This window comes from Urocitellus parryii, chromosome 2 (genome assembly GCF_045843805.1).
Source record: "Urocitellus parryii isolate mUroPar1 chromosome 2, mUroPar1.hap1, whole genome shotgun sequence".
Classification (NCBI taxonomy): Eukaryota; Metazoa; Chordata; class Mammalia; order Rodentia; family Sciuridae; genus Urocitellus; species Urocitellus parryii.
Window position 1 is genome coordinate 221,727,729 of NC_135532.1, and position 22,579 is coordinate 221,750,307.

At 49.0% G+C, this 22,579-nt stretch overlaps 1 protein-coding gene across 1 annotated transcript in view; it reads right to left on the bottom strand.

Annotated features, from left to right (window-relative positions):
* Dscam (DS cell adhesion molecule) overlaps nt 1-22,579 on the bottom strand; it is a 546,865-nt gene that overhangs the window by 58,913 nt on the left and 465,373 nt on the right. The window contains exons 20-21 of the mRNA XM_077795550.1: nt 20,029-20,162; nt 4,711-4,864 (exon numbers count right to left, since the gene is read on the bottom strand). Of these exons, the coding sequence (XP_077651676.1) occupies nt 4,711-4,864; nt 20,029-20,162 (288 nt within the window). The remainder of the gene's footprint in view (nt 1-4,710; nt 4,865-20,028; nt 20,163-22,579) is intronic.

Below are 22,579 nucleotides of genomic sequence, written 5' to 3' on the forward strand. Positions count from 1 at the left end.
CCAAAACTGGTCAGTCAGGCCTTCCGGAGCCACTCCTATGTCTGTTCTTCCGAGCTCAGTGGACAAGAGCAGAGGATGAACAGATGCTGGAGGACTCAGAAACCAGGTCTTTTGGGGAAACAGGAATATCGCTTCCAAATGGGGCCATGCATTTGAAGCAGCCTCTCCTGATTGAGGTGGAGAGTTCTAAGGGAGGACCACTTTGCCAATCATCCACCACGGCTGATTTTACATCCTGCTCATGAAAAGATCCCGGGCAGGTAGCACTAGATTTCTGGCCCTGGTGACTTCTGGCATTTTCTTCTTCAAACTCTTCAGACTGCTCTTTCTATTTGAAGGGGTGTCCTCAGCAGTAAAATGTGGGTTATGAGCAAAGTTCAGCTAGAGTTAGGGCTCTGAATCTTCTGAACAGCCACTGCTTCAATAAGTACATTTTGCATCAAAACCCAGAAGCTACCTAATCACTGGGATGCTCGTGTGAGTGAGAGCAGAGTTGTCCAAATCATACTTTGCTATATCTGTGCATTCAGATGCATCTGACATATTCTACCATTTTCCCCAGTTTATCCATTTGAATGTTCCCTTCTATTCCATTATGGTTCTTTAATATGCCGATCATAGCTTCTTAAATTGGTTCTAGGAATCAGTGATTTCAAAAGAACAGGCTAGTGCTACTTCCTCTTCAAGCCCAGTACACACTGTTTCCAGAACAAAATTTGCATTTGAGGCAGTTGGAATTTAAAGGGTCCTAGGCTGAAATTCCAAGACTGAGCAACAGAACATACCAGACCTACGGTTCTCACTCAACTCACGGCTGGCCAAAGAATCACCTGGAATCTGAACAACACAAACTCCCACGTGGCCTTGAGGCTTCAGTGGACCTTAGGTGGATTCAGGGAGTCTGACAGTAACAGGCTCCCAGATGATCTGAGGAGAAGCCAGGCCACTCGCACCCTGGATGCCCTTCTCATCCTGGTACGGCCACAGCCTTGGCTGGGCTCTCCGTCTCTGTCTGCTCAGGGCTCCTTCCTCTGGTGGGGATCCAACAGGACGAGCTCTGGGTCTCCATCTGCTCCCTGACTGGATTTCGGATCCTTCTACCTCCCAGCCGTCTGCTTCCATCGGCATCCACCTTGCACCCACCCCAGGGCGCTCTGCACGCATGTCCTCTGAGTTTCCCAACCGGGTAGGGTGGACCTTCAGGTCTTAATGGGTGTCCAGTGACATGGGCTCTGGGTGATGGCTGCCAGATGGAGCTTTGCTCCGTCCTTGCGGTATTCCTCACTCAGCCTGTTCCAGAAGCCTTTCTAGATCAACCCTAAGTAAGCTCTCTGGAGCATGAGAAGTGGAATGTTTCTGGAGAAATCTAGGCAAAAGAGCCTTTGGGCTGAACATTTATGAGCACCCACCTCCACGGGACTCTCGGCCTCTGTGCCAGACCTACTCTGTCTCTAGTAAACTCCCTCCTGCTTCCTGCAGTGAGATTCCTTTGGTCCCTCTTCTTCTTAGGCTTCTGACCCTCCTCCACCATCCCCAGAAGCCTAGAGGACCCTGGCCAGGAGCCTGCATTACCTACCAGGAGACCCCGAACCTGCCGTCTCCTCCCGCTGCCCTTCCTCCTACTCCTCCCTGGTGACAATCCTGCTAGAGTCCTCACCACCACACAGGTGTGCTGTGACGGTGGGACATGCAGAAGCCAGGCCTCCCCCAGGAGCCCGCCCGCTCCAGCCCTGGTTGGGGTGTCAGGACCTGTGGGCTTGCTGCTCACCTCCCATGGGCTTCAGGCCCCCAGGGCTACTTCTGTGTGTCCCCCTCACCCCACTGAAGCTGCTCGTGGGAGGTTGGGGTCCTCCCGCCATCCACCCAGAGGGCTCTCTAGCTTTGTTTTCCTCCACTGTCCCCCGGCAGCTGCCCCTGCCACCTCTCCTCCTGTTTTGACTCCCAGCTGGACACCCGTTCTCTGGCCTCTCTGCCCTTCCCCTTTGCTCTGCCTGTCCCAGTCCTGTCCCTCCTGGAGCAGGTCCTGGGCCCTCATCCCTCTGGCTCCCCTCCTGCTCTCACTCACTTCCCAGCTGTGGGACATCTGGAGGATGACCACTGTGTTTCTGTCTCCCGCCAGCTGTCCCCACTGAAGACACCTCTGAGTGACAGGTCCTTCACCCGGGTGGGGACACATCCAAACGGCTGCGTGACCTCCCTCCTGCTTAAAAATGCACCTCCTCCATGTTCTTCCTCATGGATAAATGACACCTCCGTGCGTCGCCTGTGTCAGATTGTGGATATTCCCTGAGCCTGCCTCCCCTCCCCGACACCTGTCACCTTGTCCCGCTGGGTCTGCATCCACAATACACCACTTCTCTTGACCCTGTTCACCCTGGGCTAGTCTGAGCCTTGATGGACGGCCAGTCCCTCCTCTCTTGTCTCCTGACTTTCTGTCCTTACCTGTCTGCAAGCCATTTAGATGTAGGGTCCACTGAGGTCTTAAAAGCACACCCATGGCTCATGTTCCCCAGTGCCCACTTGAGATGCCAATCACACGGGCAGCCAGGTGGGGGTAAATGGCAATTCTGTACTATCTTCCATTTTTCTCTAAACCTAAAACTACAAAATAAAGGTCATCACACATACAGTCTTTCTCTCTCTCACACACACACAAATGTATCTCCTCTGCTTAAAACCCCAGCGTCTTCCCATATCTCTCGCATTAAAGTCCAAAGTCCCTTATGGCTCTGAAAGTCCAGTTTCCGGGGTCCTCGGGATCACGGTCCCATGCCTGTTCCCCAAGCCTCCAACATGCTAAACCCCTGCACAGCTGCAGGTCTCTGACTGCTGCTTCCTTAAGGAGTATCATCTTCTTTGAATCTCAGGTGACCACATCTATTCGTCCCTGGGTGGCCGAATCTGACCACCACCTCTGCACTCTGTGTGGTCCTCTTATGGTGTGGTTTTTAAGCAGAGCTCATTGCAGTAGACAATTCAGTGTAGATTTAGTGATGCTGGTAACGTTTTCCCACAAGCTGTAAGCTCCCCGTGGGCAGGCACGTGTGTTTGGTTCATCTGTGGAGTTGCTCCTCTGGGCTCGACATGCAGATTCCTTCTCCCTCTGGATGCCCAGCCTGACTTTATTTCCTAGCCCCGCTTTAAAAGTGGGTCATTCCCACACACATCCATCCCTGGCAGTGAACACTAGACCCACGACCCTCTGTGTTCTCTTCCCCCTTCGTTTGTGGCTCTGCCCCAGGCTGAGATCACACTGTGGAAGAGGCTAGATCTCTGAATCATCATGTGGAGTGGAGCCATCTGCCAAGGGAAGTCAGCTGTCAAAACCATCAATTGGGCTGGGGGTGTCGCTCAGTTGGTAGAGTGCTTTCCTTGTAAGCACCAGGCCCTGGGTTCAATCCCCAGCACCAAAAAACAAAAGAAAACATCAGCTGGACTCTGCCACCGTGTGAGGCCACGGAGATTCAGGGAGTTTTTGCTTGAGCTGTCAGGCCCCCCTGACTAGCTCCTCTGCACCCGCAGCAGAGTGCGGGTACGTGATGCACACTCAGAATGACTCATCCAACAACAAGCATCACGTGATCTCTGCAGACGAGGCCCACTCCTCTCCTATGCAAGTGGCCCATTTTCAAATGCGCCCCTGTGAATGTGGCGCTTCACACTGCACCAGCCTGGCCCTTCTTGGCTGGGTCTCCTCAGAACTGTGACGGCACACAGGAAAGGAGAAGCGAAGTCACTGCCCATGGACAGCTTTTGTTGCAGTCCAGTTCCTCCTGCAGGGTGATCCTTATTCCACCACTCTCCTTTACCATCCCTTTTTGCCCTCAGTGTTAGAGCTGGCTGGTATCATGACAAGATCACAACAGAAAAAACTCCACTGGTTTAGGTTCCCCCCAGCACCACCGTACCCCGTCTCTGCCGTGTTCGGACCACGAGGCGCTCTTTTTTGCCCTCACTATTTTATTCTGTCTCTTTCTTAGGTGTCACATGAACATCACATTGTCAAGAATGTTTAGAGGAGACTTTGGAATTTTGGAATGTTAATGCTTCTCTTTCAGAATCCCAGAGACCATTCAGTAATAAACTGCCCTTGCTCTGTGCCCCCCAATCAGGAGGCATCTCCTGCTGGCCTGGAGATGGATCCACTTTGAGGGCCAGGTGGGGGAACTGGAGACATGGGCTGCAGTGAGGACCAGGAGAAGAGAAGGAGCATTCCTCACATACGATTTTTAGGGACGAGTCTAACATCAAACTGTGAAGATAACATACTTATTCTTAGGAACTTTGATTCTTGGGTGACCCCAGGTTTGCACTATCCCTTAAGGACTTTGTGTATAGCATTCTACCCACAGATGTAGAGCCAAGGATTTCCTCACACTTACAAGGTTCCAGATCCCATAGATCTCAAAACTGACATTTCTCTTTAAGAAGTGTGACACCTGAGTTTCCAGGAGAGCAGAAGTCCCTGGAAAGGCCATGCCATGATTTTCTTCTATTCAAAGGGGTGGGTGGGGCTCCTCTCCTAATTTTCCCAAAGACACTTTGGGCTGCAGCACTCCCCTCTGGGGAGCCCTTTCCTGGCTGGCTTAGGGGCCCAGGGCCAGCCAGCAGCAGATGTGATTTTCAGAGCTCCCCCAGGTTGACTGCAGAAAGAGCAGAGAGTTAGGCCAGCCGAACGGCAGGGAATGAAGTCCTCACTCCAGGGCCCACCTTTGGCTAATGGCTCCACCGTGATGATTTCGCTGCTGTTGCCTCTTCCTGCCGAGGTCACAGCCACCACCCAGACGCTGTACTGACGATTCCTGCTCAGGTTAGGGATTCTGTAGGAAAATGAGTCAGGGGAGGCTTCAAACTCGCTGATCACCTGTTGAGAGGAGACATAAAAGTTTCCTTATTCAAAGAAGCCAGTGGTGTGCATGGATTCCTGAAAGAGAGGTTATCAAGGTACCAGCTAACACAACACAGAGAAGCCCCCATCAACACCCCCCAAAAGGCTCCATTGGCAACATGAAATGGAATCAGGAAATCTAGGGCACCCATGGTGGATGTTTCTCTCTGCAGTAGCTTTGAGGGTGGCAAGCGAGTACTATGATCCTCTGAGTTATGGGCCACTGCTGGTCTGGTGTTGGTGTTGGCCAAGATGAAGCAGCTGGAGCCGGAGATATTCTCCTGCCCAATAACCAAAGAACACAGGGAACATGTGAAGCTGTGGTTTCAGAGCCATTGTGCATCTGGTGGCGAATGACAGCGATCTCGGAAGGATGGGAGACAGACAAGGGCAACCTCACAACACAGGGGGGCCCATCTTTGAGAGGGTTTTGGGGGCACAGCACGTGGAGGGGAACCCAGAGGGAGCCCAGCAGCCTCCCAGGGGTGAGGAAGCAGAACTGAGAGCCTGGGGAGGCACAGGGTCCTGGGAGTGGGAGTGATCACAGACGGGGAACGCCAGAGGGCCCGATCTGGGCACTCAGCTGTGGAGACTCATGCACACGTGGGAGGAAACTCCCTGGGCCAGGGAGAGAAGCACCTGGAAGGCCAGGCAGCCTCGGAGCTTGGCACCCACACGGGGCTCGGCATAGTGCCTGTTCCCACCATGCTGGACAATATGGGGCACAGGGCTTGGTATGGGAGGCCTCCCTCCTGGGGGAGGAGCAGTTAGACTAGGACTGAGCCCTGCTCTCCTCCTGCCTAGCAAATCTTAAAAGCAAGATTCAGTAAGACCACACCATTATTAAGTAACTTCACTGCATCCCAGAATGAATTCATGACTATTTATAAGAATTAAAATATTTAGTATCAGGAAGGTAAAATTCACTGTGTTGGACATCCTGTGAATAATACCCAGGTGGGGCTGGGGATGTGGCTCAAGTGGTAGCGCGCTCGCCTGGCATGCGTGTGGCCCGGTTCGATCCTCAGCACCACATACAAACAAAGATGTTGTGTCTGCCGAAAACTAAAAAATAAATATTAAAAAAATTCTCTCTCTCTTTCTCTCTCTCATCTCTCTCTCTCTTAAAAAAAATACCCAGGTAAAGCCCCAAATACCCACCAAATGATGAAAGTTAATGGAATATTATTCTAAAGCAGAAAGGAATGAAATACTGATACATGCTTCAATATGGATAATTATCAAATTACGGATAAATTGAAAACACCATGTTAGACGAAAGAATCCAATCACAAAAGAACACAAATTTATGATTCCCTTGGTATGAAATGTCCAGAATAGACAAGTCCCTAGGGACAGAAGACTGATTGACGGGGGCTGGGTGGGAGGTGGGAATGAGGGGAGGGGCTGATGACAGGTGTGGAGCCTGTTTTGGGGATGATAAAAATGTCCTAATGACATAAAAATGTCTAGATAATGGTAACAGTTTTGAAATTCTGTGAGTATACTAAAAGCCATTGGATTGTACAATTTAAAAGCATGAATTTTATGGTATGCAAATTATATTTCAATAAAACTGTTATAAAACAAATTCCAGGAATGTCACAAAAGCAGGAAAACATGAGTCATAAAGAAAAAGAAATAATTATATCTATGAAAACAGACTCATGATTGACACAGATATTGATTTGATCATAAAAGAACAATAAAACGGTCCTCATGTTATAGCTGTGTTGTAACTGCACTGTGTTCAAAACGAAGATCTAAAGGATATAAAAATACAGAAATACTCAGGTCAAACTTGAGATGAAATTATAAAGTGTGAGATGGAAAAAACTGTGGAATAGATTGTCTGCCAATTAGATATTGCAGGAAGAACAGATTGAAGATGTACTAACGGATGAAAGACAGAAGAGAGATGAAAAGTCAGCCGTCTGTGAACAGGGAAGCCTGGCCAACATCCTGACACTCAGGTGGACTCACTGGCCCAGAGTCCCCAAAGACAAGGACAGAGGGCAGAGAAACTGAGGAAGTTATCGAGGAAGCAATAGCTAGGCCATTTCCAAATTCTGTGGAAACTATAAACCCACAGAGCCAAGAATCTCAATGAACCCTGACTCAAAAATACTAAGAAAAGTACTCCAAGGCACACCATCAAATGTTGCTCAAAACTGGAAATGGAGAGACGGTCTCATAAGCAGCCAGAGGAGAGACATATATTGGGGGGAATGATAAATTATTTAAATAAATGATAAATTAATGTAAATTAAATTTACCGTTTTACAAAGCTTATGACAGATAAATTATGTCAATTGTAGATTTCATTTCAAAAACAATCCAAGTAAGAAGAAAATGGAACAAAATCTTCAAAGTACCAAAAGGAAAGCAAAACTCAACTTTGGATTCGATAGTCAACAAACATGTTTCAAGATGAAAACAAAAGAAAAACGTTTTCAGATATACAAGAAGCTGAATAGATTCCTCATTCACACCAAAGGAAATGTTCAAGCAAGTCATTCATGCAGAAAAAAAAAAAAACAAAAAACGCTGACAGGTAGAAACAGGAATGTACACAAGTATGAGCACCAAACGCTGCAAGGACTTCCTTGCCCCTTGCTAGCTGTTAAATAAACCCCGAGCAGCTCAGTAGGCTGCACACGTCACACCAGCTTTGCAATCAAACAGAGAATTCAAGTCAGCTCTATCTTGTGATAGTTTGCCCTGTTTCCTGGCAAACCAGGAACACTGCATGCGCTTGTTTCGTGGGACGTTCTGAGGTTTTCTTGTTAGCAGAGTGATTTTACAAATCTTATGTCAGACAAATTATATCAATTGCTCTCATTGAACATTTAGCATCGATGAAGCATGAAAAGATATTTACAAAATAAAAGATCTTCTGTAGTGTATGTGTAGCTCTTAGTTAAAACTCAATATGTATCTTGGCTATGAGGTATGAACCATCTTTTATCACCTCCAAAATATCCATTTTATTTGTATTTTTGACAGAAACATGAAGCTTGGCTGAAATCAACAGCAAAACAATATTTTCTTAAGCAACATTGTTTGCTTCGCCATTGATGTCGAACACCACCCAAGAACTAAGGAAAAATGTCAACTGAAGGAAACTTCCTCCAGATGGAGCGGAAAAAAGAGCAACTGCTCAGTGGCTCCTGAGGGTTCCTTGGGAAAGTCATCTACACTGATGTTTCCACGCTTTAACACCACGGTGTATTCCCCTGATATCTGCCACAATGAGGCACCATTTCCTGGCCTCAGCAGGAGGGCAAACAAAAAAGTTGCCAACTGAATGATTCAGACAGTGAAGGGTTGGTTCCTTTTCTTTGTGTCTCTGTAACTTGACTTCTCCTGTGGTGCTGAAGTTTGGGCAATGGCCTTAAAGGTGAGAACATCCCCCAATGCCTTCTCTCCTACAAAAGATATGCAGCCGCCCATGCAGGATGTGATGGTTCGCTCTTCCAGTCATCCAACCCCAAAGAGGCGGAGTCTGGAGTAGGATTTTCTGCTGAGAACTGACTGTGTGTCCTCCTGCCTCGGAAGGGAGTGGCTAGCGGTCCGTGGAAGCCACTGGAACTTGGGATCTGATGGACATGGAGCTTGGGGAGTGCCTCACACCTGGAGGTAGAGGCTGGCCGCAGGGACAGGGAGGAGGCTGTGTGGAGCCTCCTTCAGAGGTCAGGGGGGTTAAGGAGGGAGTGAGGCTGGGGGTCTTGGGAGAACGCCTGGGGATAGGAAATGTCTCCAGCAGACCGATGTCCCACACATTACAGAACATTCATTTTCAACAGGATCTCGTAGAGACGAATGGTGATGATTCAACTAGTGTGAGCCTTTCAAGAGGAAGCACAAGTAAGGAAGAAGGGAAAAGATGGAATTGGAAAAATCAATCAGAAGCTCATTTGGGGCAGTGAAGCAAATCTTTATGATTAAATCCTTCATGCTCAGCCAGAATATTCTGAGAAAGAGGGGCAGAGGACTGCCTCCTTATGAAACATGGTCCTTGACATTTTAATCTGAGTTATCAAAGCAGTGCCTATGATTGCATTTTGTTGTTGTCAGATACCAGCTGTTGCCACCCGGCAGTCTGACGGTGTGTGAGCAGGCAGGTGTGCTAATTTCCACGAGCATTTTCAGCAGCGGCTACCGGGGATGGTCCAGGAGCAGGGGTTGACTTGACTTCTGGACTTCTCTTGAGACATCAGCGTAAAGCTGCATCAAAGACTTTGAAGAGCCAAGGGGTGGGGGGGTGGAAAGGAGCCTAGGGGAGCCTCACCGACAGGCGGCAGGAGGAAACACAGAGGCTGTGCCCCGGGTGACATAGGGTGCAGGGCTGGGGGTTAGTGCTCCTGATGTGGCGGTGGGGGAAATGCGTGTGGAGGTGAGAAATGGAGGCCTCGGGATTCATACTGAAATATCCAAGTATGGACTTTCTCCTGGTAGATCTATAACCATCAGTGCTCACCCTCAGAGTCAAGATGTGGCCGTTGTAGATTTGATGGGCCTAAAGCAGGCCCAAGTCTTAAACCAACCCCGCTAACTGGGCTGGACGTCGGTCCTGACCTTGAAGGTCCAGAGGCAGGAACATCCCGGAAGCTCTGGGCCCAGGCCCCTGACTCTGCTTGGGCCTGGGCCTAGGCCTGGGGAGTTCTGCCTGAGCTCACTTCTGGTTCTGCTGGGTCTGGCAGCATGGCGTAGGTGGGAGGTTGTGGCTGGAGGTTGCTGATTCCTCTGCCGTCCTCATAAATTCCGTTAGCTGTCTGAGAAAGACTGCTTTTTTCTCATTGAAAAGGTGCTTAAATATCTTGACTCCATCAGAGTCCAAAATTGAGCCCATTTATTATGCATCACCCCTCTCAGTTGAAACAGCTCTAAGTGGCAGCCACAGGACTTATTTATGGGTCTATACAGAGGACGGTGGGATGAGAAGAGTGGAGACCTTCAGGAGGTCATGCAACAGACCGTCCACAGCGCTGTTAGGGGTGGCCTGGGGTTCTATCTGCGGATGCACGCTCAAGAGTTAAAACAAGTGATCACGGATGTTGTACTTAGGAGGGCCACGATCCTGTTCCCTGGGGGAGTGGTGGGGTGTTGTGAGGAGACCATTGAACTGGAGTGTGGGGCCGTGGGTGAGGAGAGACGATCATTACCAGACGCCGAGGGAGCTACAAACTGGCTGGACCACTGTTCTCTCCTTTGGGCCATGGTAATAAAATCCATGAAAAGACTCTGAACAACAGGCCTAAGAATGGCAAGAATTCATAAATCATCACTGCGTTTGGACTCGTGTCATATACTGAGTTCAGAGTCTTCATGCAGATTACCAGGTAAGTTCTTGTCCCCACGGATCGAGAATGATCATGAGTTGGCAAAGGGAAAGTTAATTAAAAACGAGGCATGATAGGATTCTGAGCAATCCCAACCAGAATCCAGAAATAAAATCATTTGAATTCCCTTTACAAAACTGTCTCTGTCACAGTTGGAGATGGATTAATATTTGCAAGATGTCTAGGAAAATAAATGGAAACTTCAAGTATTTGATTTAAAAAATATATTTATAGCAAAGTTTTACAAGACTTCTGACGTGTTTGCCTCCCCTGAATTGTACACAGTGGAAAACGCAGCCATTGGCATAAATCTTGTGACAGCCAAGCCAGGCTGCTCGCACTCAAGCCCGGGACCTTCTGAGTTATGCCTCAGGTCTGCTGGGAGGAGGCAGTTTCTAAGGAGCTCCTCAGTCTGTCTGTTGTAGAGGGCAGGGGTTCCCGGGAGGGTCTCTAGTGCTTCCATGTCCCCATGAGAACCCTGGAATAACTCCCCCCAGACCTGTCTTCATCCACAGTTCATTTTTCCTTTGGATGTCGATGTGATTTTTTTCCCCTTTCATATTTAAGAAGTATTTCACCAGTAAGATAAAATTAGTCACAATGAGCCACTTCAAATGACTTCTATAAAACTAGGTGTTTACCCAACAGTTGTTGAATCCACCTCCAAATCCCTCGAGTGTATTTAGCTTAATGGATGAACTGTAAAGCCTTCTCTAATCCCCTCCATCAGGGGCCACATCTGCCCTTTGTTCACGGGTCTTTTCAGGCTCTGGCTCATTCCTTTGTGGGTTAGGTCTTGCTGTCTCTCTCCCTGCTGGGCTCCAGGGTCTCAGAGCCAGGACTGCCTGTGTCCTGTCTCTCCTAAGCCCCCAGCTCTATGCTGAGTCCACGCCTCCCAACCCGGGGCGGGAATGAGCACAGAGTGCTTTATGTATTAGGTGAGTTTAGTGATGACCCAAGAATGATCAGAGTGCAAAAGAGAAAAGAGGAGTAGCAATGACTTTGAAGTCAGGGGCTTTAAGTTATCCAGCCTGTCTGACTGATATAAAAATATTCCCACTTTGAAAAAATTTCTATTAACTTTTTAATGAGAAACTAATTCTATCAAAGAAACAGGGTGCTTTAAAAAGCTTTGATATCTAATTATTAACACACACTCTTTAATAATCTTGAAAGCTCTGATTTTGTAGGTAGAATGTTCACGGCAGAGATAAAGAAGAAAACATCTCCCCCAAAGCAAAATAAACAAAACAGAGAGCTCTTTTAATTACAGAGAAACTGAACTCTTGGAACACACACAAAAAAAATCTTACTTTGTGTCGGTGGAATGGCCTGGATTCCATTAAGAAGGAGCAGTGAGCTGAATCAACCTCAGAGTTTTAAAAGTTCCTATGTATAATTCATTTTGATCTGATTTCCATGTTATTTCATTGTTCTCGTCTCTAAAAGACAATAGACGATGTTATGGCATAAGGATCTCTGAAGGCAGAGGCTGGCAGGCAGCATCTGGAAAGGCTTTAGCTCCTCATTTGATGCCAGTGTGTTGCAGCGGCTTCCTCGGCACTTTGCTGAGATGACGGCAGTGGCCGCTGTGGATGTCATTGCTGGCCACTTACTAAAAGCCTTTCAAATACCATACATTTTATTTGTTGGCTTTTCAAATATATATACAAAAAAAATCTCTATCATGTTTTGCAAGTGAATTAAAGTTGGTATTCAGAAAGGTACAATGGGAACTGGTTTCTGGATGTTGAGGATCCAGGACGCTGTCTCATCAGCCAACCGCACTGCAGCTTCCCCGGGTCCCAGGCACTTGAGCCCAACCTGACCTCCCTCACCATGACTCTGCCACATGCCCTCACCATCGTCCCTACTATTGCCACCCTAACTACCTGTCAAAGGGCATTATTAATTCAACCTGATGGCAGTCACCTATCTGAAAAATTCTGCAGGAAAAAACAGATTTAGTGACATGTAACTTCTCACATAGAAGAAAGAAATTGGTGAAAAAGAGTATTTTTTTAGGAGTAGAAGTAATGTATTCACAATATAAAGTATGGGGGAAAATAGCTATTTCCATTACTTTTAATTGAAAGTGATTTGGAGCCCATTTAATTCCTTAAAATAGTACAACATGTTTGGGTCAGGCCAAGTCAAAAAGATAACATGTTTTCAAAGCCAGAATCCTTCAAAGGCTCCAGAAGCTAGTTGATTGAAAGGGAATTGTTTTGCAAAACCATGGGGATGGTAAAAAGGTCAGAGGTTGCCAGAAATTGGGAGGGACGGAGGGAGGGATAAACAGGGGAGCCCAGAGGGAAACTATTCTGTGGGATCCTACAGTGGTGAGTACTTGCCACTGTACAACTGGACAAACCATAGGTTGTCCAAGACCAAGAGACCCCTGATGTGGGTGGTAATGATGTCAGTGTAGTTTCATCAATGGTAAGCCGTGGCAAGGGGATGTGGAGGAGGCTGGGAGAGATGTGAAATCTCCACATCTTCTGCTCTATCTTGCTGTGAGTCTACAACTGTGCTAAAAAAATAAAGTCTTCTCCCTTTTTTAAAAGGGTATTTTAGTCTGAGGATGCTCAGGAAGCTTTTGGCAGCAATGGAGAAGTACGTTTCAGGGTGGCATATGCTGGCTGTCTAGGACGAATGGATGTCAGCTCAAAGCCAGAATTCTTGTTGGAAGATTATCTGCCCAGTTGGGCAAGCAATCTTGTAAGACTGTGCTTCAGAAGAGACTAACAGGGAGTGATGACATGCAGAAATTCCATCTGAATATATGCTTTATTCTCCCTGGGTCTGTAAATCACAGTATTGAGCTCAGGATTTCAAAGGCTGAGGTGTGGCCTTCCCTATGGAATAGGTCACCTGTGTCTCGACCAAGTGTAGCAACTTTACATGAAGCCCAGTGAAATCAAAGACTCCTGGTGATAACCTAAAAAGAGGAGAATTAAATACAGACAAGACTGAGCGGCGATTGTCTGGTTTAGTAAGGACAGGTTAAAGGGAAAGAAAACTATTTTTAAAGAGTGAGCTTTTGAGGTATAACACAGACTTCCTCTCTAGTCTCCCTAAGAATAGAGGTCGAATAAAGAGGTGCGAATTGCATGATGAAAATTTTTAAAGATGATGGAGAATCATTATATTAGAGATGGCCATTAGATACAGAGGTATATCCAAGGGGTCTTCAAGAATAAATGTCCCAAGAGTTTTTCTAAACCAGAAAAAATTTTGTGTCTTGGATGCTTAGATGTCTCCCTGCCCCAGTGAAACGTCCTGGGTTTCTTGCAGCTGTGTGATTCTGGGACAAGATGCAGGGTCTAGCAGAAGGCAGGGTGGATCATCAGAGCCCAGAGAGCCTGGCATGTACTTGTCATGCAAAAAGCTCAACAAAGGTCTCATGAACTTGATGAACTGCATACGTGCAAACGGAACACGACGCGCTCTTCTTAGGCCAACTTGAGGACCTCCGTAACTTCCTGATTTATTGTTAGAGAACAGAGAGACCCTCCGTTGGGCCACTCAGGTAGAGCTATAGCAGAATGCTCTCCACATCAGTGACTGAAGAGCACGGTGTTAGCTATGAATCCTCATGAGACAGGGAGCCTCCCCAGGTGGCCACACACTTTCCCAGCCAGCAGGGGCTTCCCTGTGCCAGGAGCCTCCCCGGGTGACGCAGTAGCAGCCCTAACATCTAACTCACTGTGCCGTTTGCTGAACGTCCATTTCAGGATAGCACCAGGGTTCTCCAAGGCACTACAGTGACTAACTGTGTCCGTGAGGAAACTGACAAGCCACGAGGAGGCCAAGCCAGGCCCATGTGCGGCAGGGCAAGAGGTTGGGTCATGTGAGTCCATGCTGGGGAGCCCTGGGGCAGGACACAGCTGGCTTCCAGGAGAAGACATGGGCCTTCATGAGGGAGGCTAGGCTCAGAGTGTGGCCGCTGTGAGAAGCTGACCGTGGTGCTGAGCGGCGTGACCCAGGCCAGCCGGCACTGTGCCCATTTCAGTCTCAGTAAAACAAAGATGTCCATCACAACATCTCCTGCATACGGCAGGCATTAGGATTAGCTGACGTGAAACAGTATTTTAAAAAATGTGGGTCACTGAAGCATTTAGTGGGACACGGCAATCAATTAAAAAATAGAATAGAGTAGAAAAAATTCAGCAGAACAGAAAATATCAGTGGGCATTACATGCAGTAAGTGTATGCGTTGTTCCCATAGCTTCTGGTGTGTGTGTGTGTGTGTGTGTGTGTGTGTGTGTGTGTGTGTGTGTGCTGCATTGTGATTGGGTCCTGATAACATGAGCTTCAACACCACAGGTAGGAAGCCTGGGGGCTGGGTCCAGGCAGAGCCCAAACATGGTGGAGTGGAAATACAGCGTCCAGGCCCAGGCTTCAGGAAAGAGCATTTATGTGGGAGGATGAGGGGGGCGGGGGGGAACCAGTGAGCACAGGTGCACACACGTGGGTTCCCAAGCAGGACCTGCCTGAGGCATGCGGGGCTTAGCAAAGGGGTGGGAGGGCTAGTCGAGCTTGAGGCTGGTGGGAGTTGTGGGCCACGTTGAAGGTTCTGGATGCTTTTAACTGAAAAATGAGCAGTCATTAGGACCTTCGCACAAGGGGATGGCCAGCGGGATTCAGAGCTGGGGGACACTGGGCAGTGTATAGTGATATTGTCGTGTACAGTGGGCTGGAGTGGAGAGTGGACGCCTGTGCCTAAGTTTTGGCTCCCCAGAGAGCACCTGAGCCAAGATCCAGGAGTGGACATGGGAGGCAAGGAGGGCAATGAGAGAGGGCGCATGACGCCAGGCCACTCTGCAGATTCGCCTCCTCTGGTCAAATCCCCTTTCCTACCCCAGATCCATCACTTAAATTCTCTTGCGAGTCAGACTGTGAACCTGTCCCCAGAAACCACCTCGGTCCCTGTTGTTTGAGTAATCCCCTCGCCTGTGCTTCTACCAAGTTCCACAGGGAGGTGACCTCCACTGGAGCTCCTGGACACATGCTCAGACTGCTGCTGGCTCCCCTGGGATAGGGTGAGGCTGCGGGAAGAATTCTGGCCATCAATTTCTGCTGGGGCATTTAGTGCCCATGCCAGCCTCGCTGGACATTTCTTTCCCTCTTTATAAAACCTGCATGGGGCCCTGGACTGAAGATAACAAGACGCTGAGCTTCCACCAACAAACCATGGCTATGGGTGTGAGAGAGAAGTCAAGCTGTTTGTTTGCAGGTAGCTTCTCTTGATGGCACCCTTGGATCCCAGCACAGGGTTGGTGCAAGGTTGTGCTCAATGATATTGTTGTGCAAATGAATAAGTGATTTGGTAATCCGTAAGGCAACGAGTGACGTGAAGAAGAATCATCGTCAACGGTCACTGCAGGATGCTAATTAGAAGACAGAATGTGGTTGGATCATTGGCTGATAGAGGGAACAGGAAGGGAAGGGGGCAAGAATGAGTTTAGTGCTGGGCCCTTTGGACATGAAGTCCTGCTGGGCTTTCCACGAGAACCTATGTGGCAGGAAGTTGGAAATGTAAGAGATGAGGAGTTTGAACTCTGTAACATCAGATGACACTTCACTGCAAGAAGAGATCCCCTGCGATGTGAAGGTAGGAACGGATACGAAGAGGGAGTAAGAAAGAGCATTAGAAGATGCACCCTCAAAGGAGGGGCCAGAAAAGGAGGAGCCATAAAGGAGAAGGACAGAGGATATGGAGGCCAAGAGGAGGGCTTCTGGAGGCAGACAGTGCCACAGTCTGGCTGGGCACAAATCACGAGCCACTCGAGCAGGAACAAACTTTATTTCTGAACTCCACCAGCACACTCCACACACGCTCCCCGGGAACTCTCCCCAACGCCACCCATGGCTCCTCCAGGAACCACCAACCGGAAATCCCTCCTCCGGCACTTCCCCAACCAACTCGAACTCTTCAGGAATCCCCGCGAGAACTCAAAAGTCATCATCTTAATGGCTCGCTGGCGTCACCTCTCAACCACTACTTCTGGCAAAAATGCCATGCGTCCTCCCGACTTGGCGGTGGCCCTCAACATCTCCCCGCTTCTGTTTAATTAAACACCAAGCATGTGGCTTAGGGACTGTGCCTGTTAGGCTGTCCAATACCACAAGGCAGCTGAACACTGACATTGGATACTACAAGGGAACAGGGACAGCAGTGGGAAGAGGTAGTGGGGGTTTTACAGATGGGAGGTCCACGGCGACTTCTGAGGGAATGAACGAACATGAAGGAAAGACAGACGGGCGGTCAGGTCAGCCGCCTCTGGCTTGGTTCCACAGGTGGGTCCTCTGCAGCCCACCCTTGTCCTCAGCAGTACCCGGGCTTTCTTAAGCGCCATCCTGGGAGGGTTGGGAGGCTGACCCACCTGCACCTGGGGTTAAAGCTGTGGGACCTGGTGCGAGGTACTCCCCTGCTTCCTAGAAGGCTGCTCAGTGACAGTGGGGGCCATGCTGAGAGGAGTTCAGCTGCCCAAGGGGTTCTGGGTAAGAACAGTGCTGGTATATTCTCCTCTGCCCCTCAGCAACACTTATTGATCGCCTGCTGTGTGCAGGCATTGGATGGCAACTAGCATCACTGGTATGGATCACAGTTCACTGGTATAATTTTTTTATGATTTTTAATGTTTATTCTTCATGAATGAAAAGTTTCTCTTCACTCAATTTCTAAGTTCTATGTAAGTAAATTTGGCGCATTGTGAAGGAGGCAGCTTCTAATTCCTGGTACCTGTTTAATATGCACAACTTTTCACAGACTGCTTTTATGTAGGGTGAAGCCCCAGAAAGGAAATATAGCTTAGTTGCTTTCTACCTGGGACCTTGAAAAGTTATTTTACTTGTTTAGATTTTCATTAGTAATCATAGTTTGTGAATAAATAACTCGAAACATGATTTGTTGAAATTAATGGCCAGAATCCACAAACAACATGGATGATATTCCGAAGCCGATGAACTTGGTGATTTCCTGTTTTAGTGCCTGGTCGGGAGGCAGAGTTCTCACTGTTTGCATGTGGCCAGACAAGTTACATTTATCTGGTTCATTTACCTGTTATGTGAAAACATTCATTCCTCTCACCTGGAAGTCCAGCAGAGTTTCAAATCCTAATATTTTTTTACCAATACGAACTGAGAATACCATGAAATAAATGTCTATTATTAGACAACATATTTCACATATTAGAGCAGAAAGTCTTAATGAGGTCCTTTTTCAAGGAAAAGAGATGAATTGGTAATCTCACAAGAAAATTAACAGCAGTGAGGAGGTTCACTGAGGGACTCTTAAAAGAAGATCAAATTACAGGGCATCTTGTGTCCTGATTTACCCTCCCATGTTCTACATTCAACTATGAAATCATTTCAAAGCAAAAAAAAAAAAATCATATTACGGACAAGGAAAAGTGCAGAGCTGGTGCTGCCCCCTGGTGTTCATTCTGACACATAGCTGGAAATGCACAAACTTCAAACAATTTGACAGTCTTGTTTTCTGGCTTAAAATTGACTCACATAAATTAAAGTTGGAAAAACAACGACAAAATCCTACCCTTCCAGTAATTTGTAGCTTCTCATTAATTCCATATTAAAACAGCAATGTATGGAATTTATAAGTATTCACTATCTGAAATGTATTAATTCTCTCTGATCTTGACCTGTAAAGGTATTATATTGAAGAAAAAAAAATTGGGTCTCAAATGAGGTTTGAAGTAGAGTAATTGTAATGTAGCTGTGGAGACTGATCAAAACTGATATGAGTTCACTTCACTCTACTGAGTACTGAGGAAAGAGCTGGTTTCTGGGAGGTTCTCGTAAAACTTAATCGATGACGCTGCCCAGAAGCCCATGGGTACCGAGTGACCAGCTTGTGCCTGCATCTGTAGTGCTCTTTAATACAGCCAAAAGGCGGAGCAGAGATGCCCTCAGAGTGGTTGCAAAATGTCAAGCAGTGAGAAACTCAGTTATTTCCCACCTTTTCTGGTTGATTCGATCTTATTCCTCTTACTTTGATAAGGTCTCACTGAGCTGGTCCTGGCGGCTCCAATTTTGTGATCTATGAGGAACGAGAGAGGGCCCCTGGGAAAATCACTCCCCCCACATCATACAGACTCCTTGGTTACTTTGGGAACCGATACTTGGCTCTTTGCTTTGCTGTGTGTACTTCTCAGGCTGGAGGACAGAGCCTGCTGTGACCCATTGTTCCCTCCAGCCAGGGGATCTCCCTGTATGCACCCCTCACTAAGATCCAGCTCCAATTACCAGGTTCACACTTTTAGTTTGAAAACAAAGATCACTTTGGAAGGACAGAATGACAGTAATCTGGTGGCGTTCCAGTGCCCTGCTAATTCCCTTCTAGCTATGGAAGTCAAAATAGCAGAGATGAGACTTACAGGAGATAGACTAATGGCTCTGTGAATGAATGAATGAATGAATGAATGAACGAACGAATGAATGAATGAATGAAAATAAGCTCAAGTGGAAAGTGAGCCTCTTCAGCAATGACTATATCTCTTTGGTAGCTATGGGGACACACAGGGCCACCGAGGAAATCAGAAGCTATGCTGGGGGGTCCTCAGACACTTGCTACCCTGAGCAGAGGACAGGACTGCAGGCACTTGCTCCTGGAGGAGTCTGCTGCTCTGCACCCTGGGCTTGGTGACAGCTCATGGGCATATTTGAGGACAAACAGGGAACTCATAAAAATGTTCCGGAGCCCAACTCTTTGCGTTTAAATCTGTACTTTGGAGGCAGAGGCACTGCGCTGACATATGTCAGAGAAGGCACAATGTGACTTTTCTCAGCAGAGAGCTGGAGCTGGGTGGGCTGCACACAGGCCCTCCCCGGCTGCCCTGCACCAGCCTCAGGGCGCTACAGACTCTGGACTTGGGAAACGTGTCACTTTAGTTAAAGTTAATGAATTAGTTGGAGAAGACTGCTCAGCCTGACAGAATCAGGGAATTCTGACACTGCTCCCACATGAACCCTGAGGACATTGCGCTCACAGAAATAAGCCAGTCGGAAAGGACAAGCGCTGTGTGATCCTCTTCATGTGAGGTCCCTGGGTCAAACTCAGAGACAGGAAGTAGACGGGCAGCTGGGCACCCTGTGGGGGTAGGGACTAGCTGAGGAGTGTCAAACTTCACCTTGGGAAGATGAAAAGTTCTGGGCCAGGGATCGCGGGGCACGATATTAATTAGAAATGGTTACAGTGGTAACATTTACATGATATATATTTTATCGCAATAGAAACAAAAGGAGTTCCTGTCTTCACTCCACAAATGCTCACCAAGCACCACCTGCGACCTGCTAAGCCAGGAGCGGGAGACCCACAGAGGGAGTGTCGGCAGCCCACTTTTCTGTTCTCTTTTCTCGGCAACTTCTTTCTTTGGTAAGTTTTCAAACTTGGTCTCAGAAACCGTTCCACTTGATCATCGGGACCAGCAGTGACAACGTTAATGATAACAAATCATTTTGTTATCATGTTGTCCATGTTGTCCACTGAGGGTCAATTAAGGCGCAGTCGAGGCCCCTGGCTCTGGATTTGAAGAGCCGCTGGCCGTGCCTTGGGGACTCATCCCATAAACAATGACTCTCACAGCCACGTCCCTCATCAAGTTGCAGGAGTGTGTTCAAATGAGGTCTAACAGACTTCCCTGTGTAGGTGCAGACAATCGGGGACAAATACAACCACCACAAAGACCAAGTAGGTGGGCAACGAAGCAAACTGCCCAGAACAGCCGCGCCGCACCCCGGGGGCTGCAGGGCACCTGGTGAGCACCGACTTACTGTGGGGTAGGGGTGCGAGCAGAACACAGTGTACTTCCGGATGATGCCGTTCAGCTTGAGAGGGGGGAGCCAGGACACGAAGACCATGGAGGCCGAGGCCGCAGCTGCCTTCACACCTGCGGGAGGACCTGGAACTGGAAAAGGCCAAGGCTCAGTCACAAGAGGGAGCTGCACAGGGGCACTGGCCTCGCCCCATAGGACCCGCTGCGGCGGGGCCCCTCCCGCTCAGCTCCAGGAGGGGTCCTGGTTCTAGGGTTCCCCCAGGACACAACAGAGCCACGTGCCTATGCTGAGGTCCTCACCCCAGCTGCCTCAGAAAAGCCACCTTATTGGAGAAAGGACTTTTAAAGGGGCGGATGAGCTAAAATGAGGCCATTAGGGTGGGCCCTGCCTCAATATGTTAAAAAGGCAAGATGGATACAGGCGACCGCGTGCCCAATGGGAACATGCTTTCAAGGGACACAGGGAGAGGAGGCCACCTGCAGCCCAGGGGACAGCCCTAGAGCCCTCACAGCCCTCAGGGCATCCAGCTGTGGCCACACCTTGGTCTTGGGTTTCTGGTCTCCAGAAATGTGAGACCATTTCATGGCGGCCTAAGAACTAACAGCCACAGGTCTAGTTCCTGCTCTCCTCGAGAGACTTTTTTCTCCATTTTGGTCCCCGTGATTTCCCATCGCTGAAGAGCTGGAGGGGTTAGCTTCTGGTCACTCTTGTTCCTTCTAACATTGTGACTTTGAGGAGGCAAGGATGGGTGTCTGCCTCTGGGAGAGAGGTATGAAGGTGAATGGCCTTGGTCACCAGGGGCCACTCTTGCTTGCCCAGAACCTGCTGTGGCTCCTTTGTACCCAGAGAGGGACGGCAATGTGGCCATGGGAGAGTCTTCTGGTCAAGGGGTGGCGGTAGGTATGTAGGCACAGCAAACTTCCTTCCTCAAACCACCCGAGGAGGCAGAAATGGCAGCCATGCTGTGCCACACGGGCAGGGCAGAGGCTGACTGCACACCCTCCCCGTCCGTCCTCCGTCTCCAGGCTGAGAGGCAGACGGTGGGAGGGCAAGGCCCGGCAGAAGGGAAGGCACACAGGCACCTCTGAGGCGGGGGCCTCAAGGCTGAGGTCTAACTGTCCATGGGTGATGGCTCCTGTCCAAGGGAGGCCTTGAAATTCAATCAGCAAGTCCCTGGGGAGCCCTGGAGGATCCCCGAGTCTCTCCTCTGAGGACAGCGGAACTGCTCAGGGGATATTCTGGGAGTCGAATGTGGTTCTCATCATTGTCACATTCACTCTTCTGAGTCTCAACAAAACAACCAGTGGCTCTGGGGAGAACCAGCGTGGGCTGGACGTGGTCACCCTTTGGAAACAGAAGGTCTCCATGTCAGTTCTTGGCCAGTCCTGTGGGCAGTGAAGTAGACGAGGGAGCTCCAGGGAGCGGTGGCTCCTGGAACATCTCCATTGTCCTGGGCACTGGCCCTCGGGCTTCCCCCAGGTGAGGGGTCATCAAGACTTCCACAGGCTGGCTTAGAGCCCCCGGACTCCTACTGCACACCAGGGAAGAGGGCGCTTGTGACTTTTTCATCCTCCAGACACCCCGGATTAGCAACACTCTCCCTGCTTCCTAGCTGGGCACTCCTGTGGCCATGTCCCCCTTGCCGGGCACTCCTGTGGCCATGTCCCCCTTGCCGGGCACTCCTGCTGGCCATGTCCCCCTTGCTGGGCACTCCTGTGGCCATGTCCCCCTTGCCGGGCACTCCTGTGGCCATGTCCCCCTTGCCGGGCACTCCTGTGGCCATGTCCCCCTTGCCGGGCACTCCTGCTGGCCATGTCCCCCTTGCTGGGCACTCCCAGCAGCCTGTGTCTCTCCCGGAGCCCAAGTGCCACCGGCTCGTTTCCAGGCTGTGTGTGCCATTGTTTGTGTCACACGAGGCTGTGTGTTAATTACTGTGTAAACCAGTGAAATATGAGAGCAAAAGAAAGATGTTTCCACGGCAGTTGAAGGTCTTCCTCTGGAGATGCTTCTTTATGTGTGAATTAGGAAGGAGGGAGGGGTTCCTCTACTCATTAAAAAAAAAAAATCAAGGCAGAATCTTTCATTATCCAACATTTTGGTGGACGACATTTTGGAAATCTTTTTATTCTTCTTTTTATTTTTTAAACATGAAGGTCTAGGAAACCTACTTGGTCTACATCTCATTATTCCCGGCCACAGGAGTTCATGGATTTCTGACTCCAAGGTTACTTGGTTGAAATAAAGGGTGCAGCCTCCAGAGAATTCTGTCTTCTGGCGTCTCCCAGTTGGCCAGGCCAGGACTCGCCCACTGAGCTGCCGTTGCTGTTTTAGCTCATCACTGCCTTTCGCAGCTCCGCGAGGATCCCGTGGGGGCCTCAGGTGGACCGTCCACACTGGGCTGAGCACCTTCTCTCCCAAGCTGGCTCCTTCCCACCTTCATTGCAGGAGATGTCCCGGATGTCTTCTCTGTCAGAGGAGCCAGAGCCTAGAATTCTCTTCCTCTCCTGAGTGCTGTGTTGAGTCCATGTAGACAGGACAGGCCAGTGGC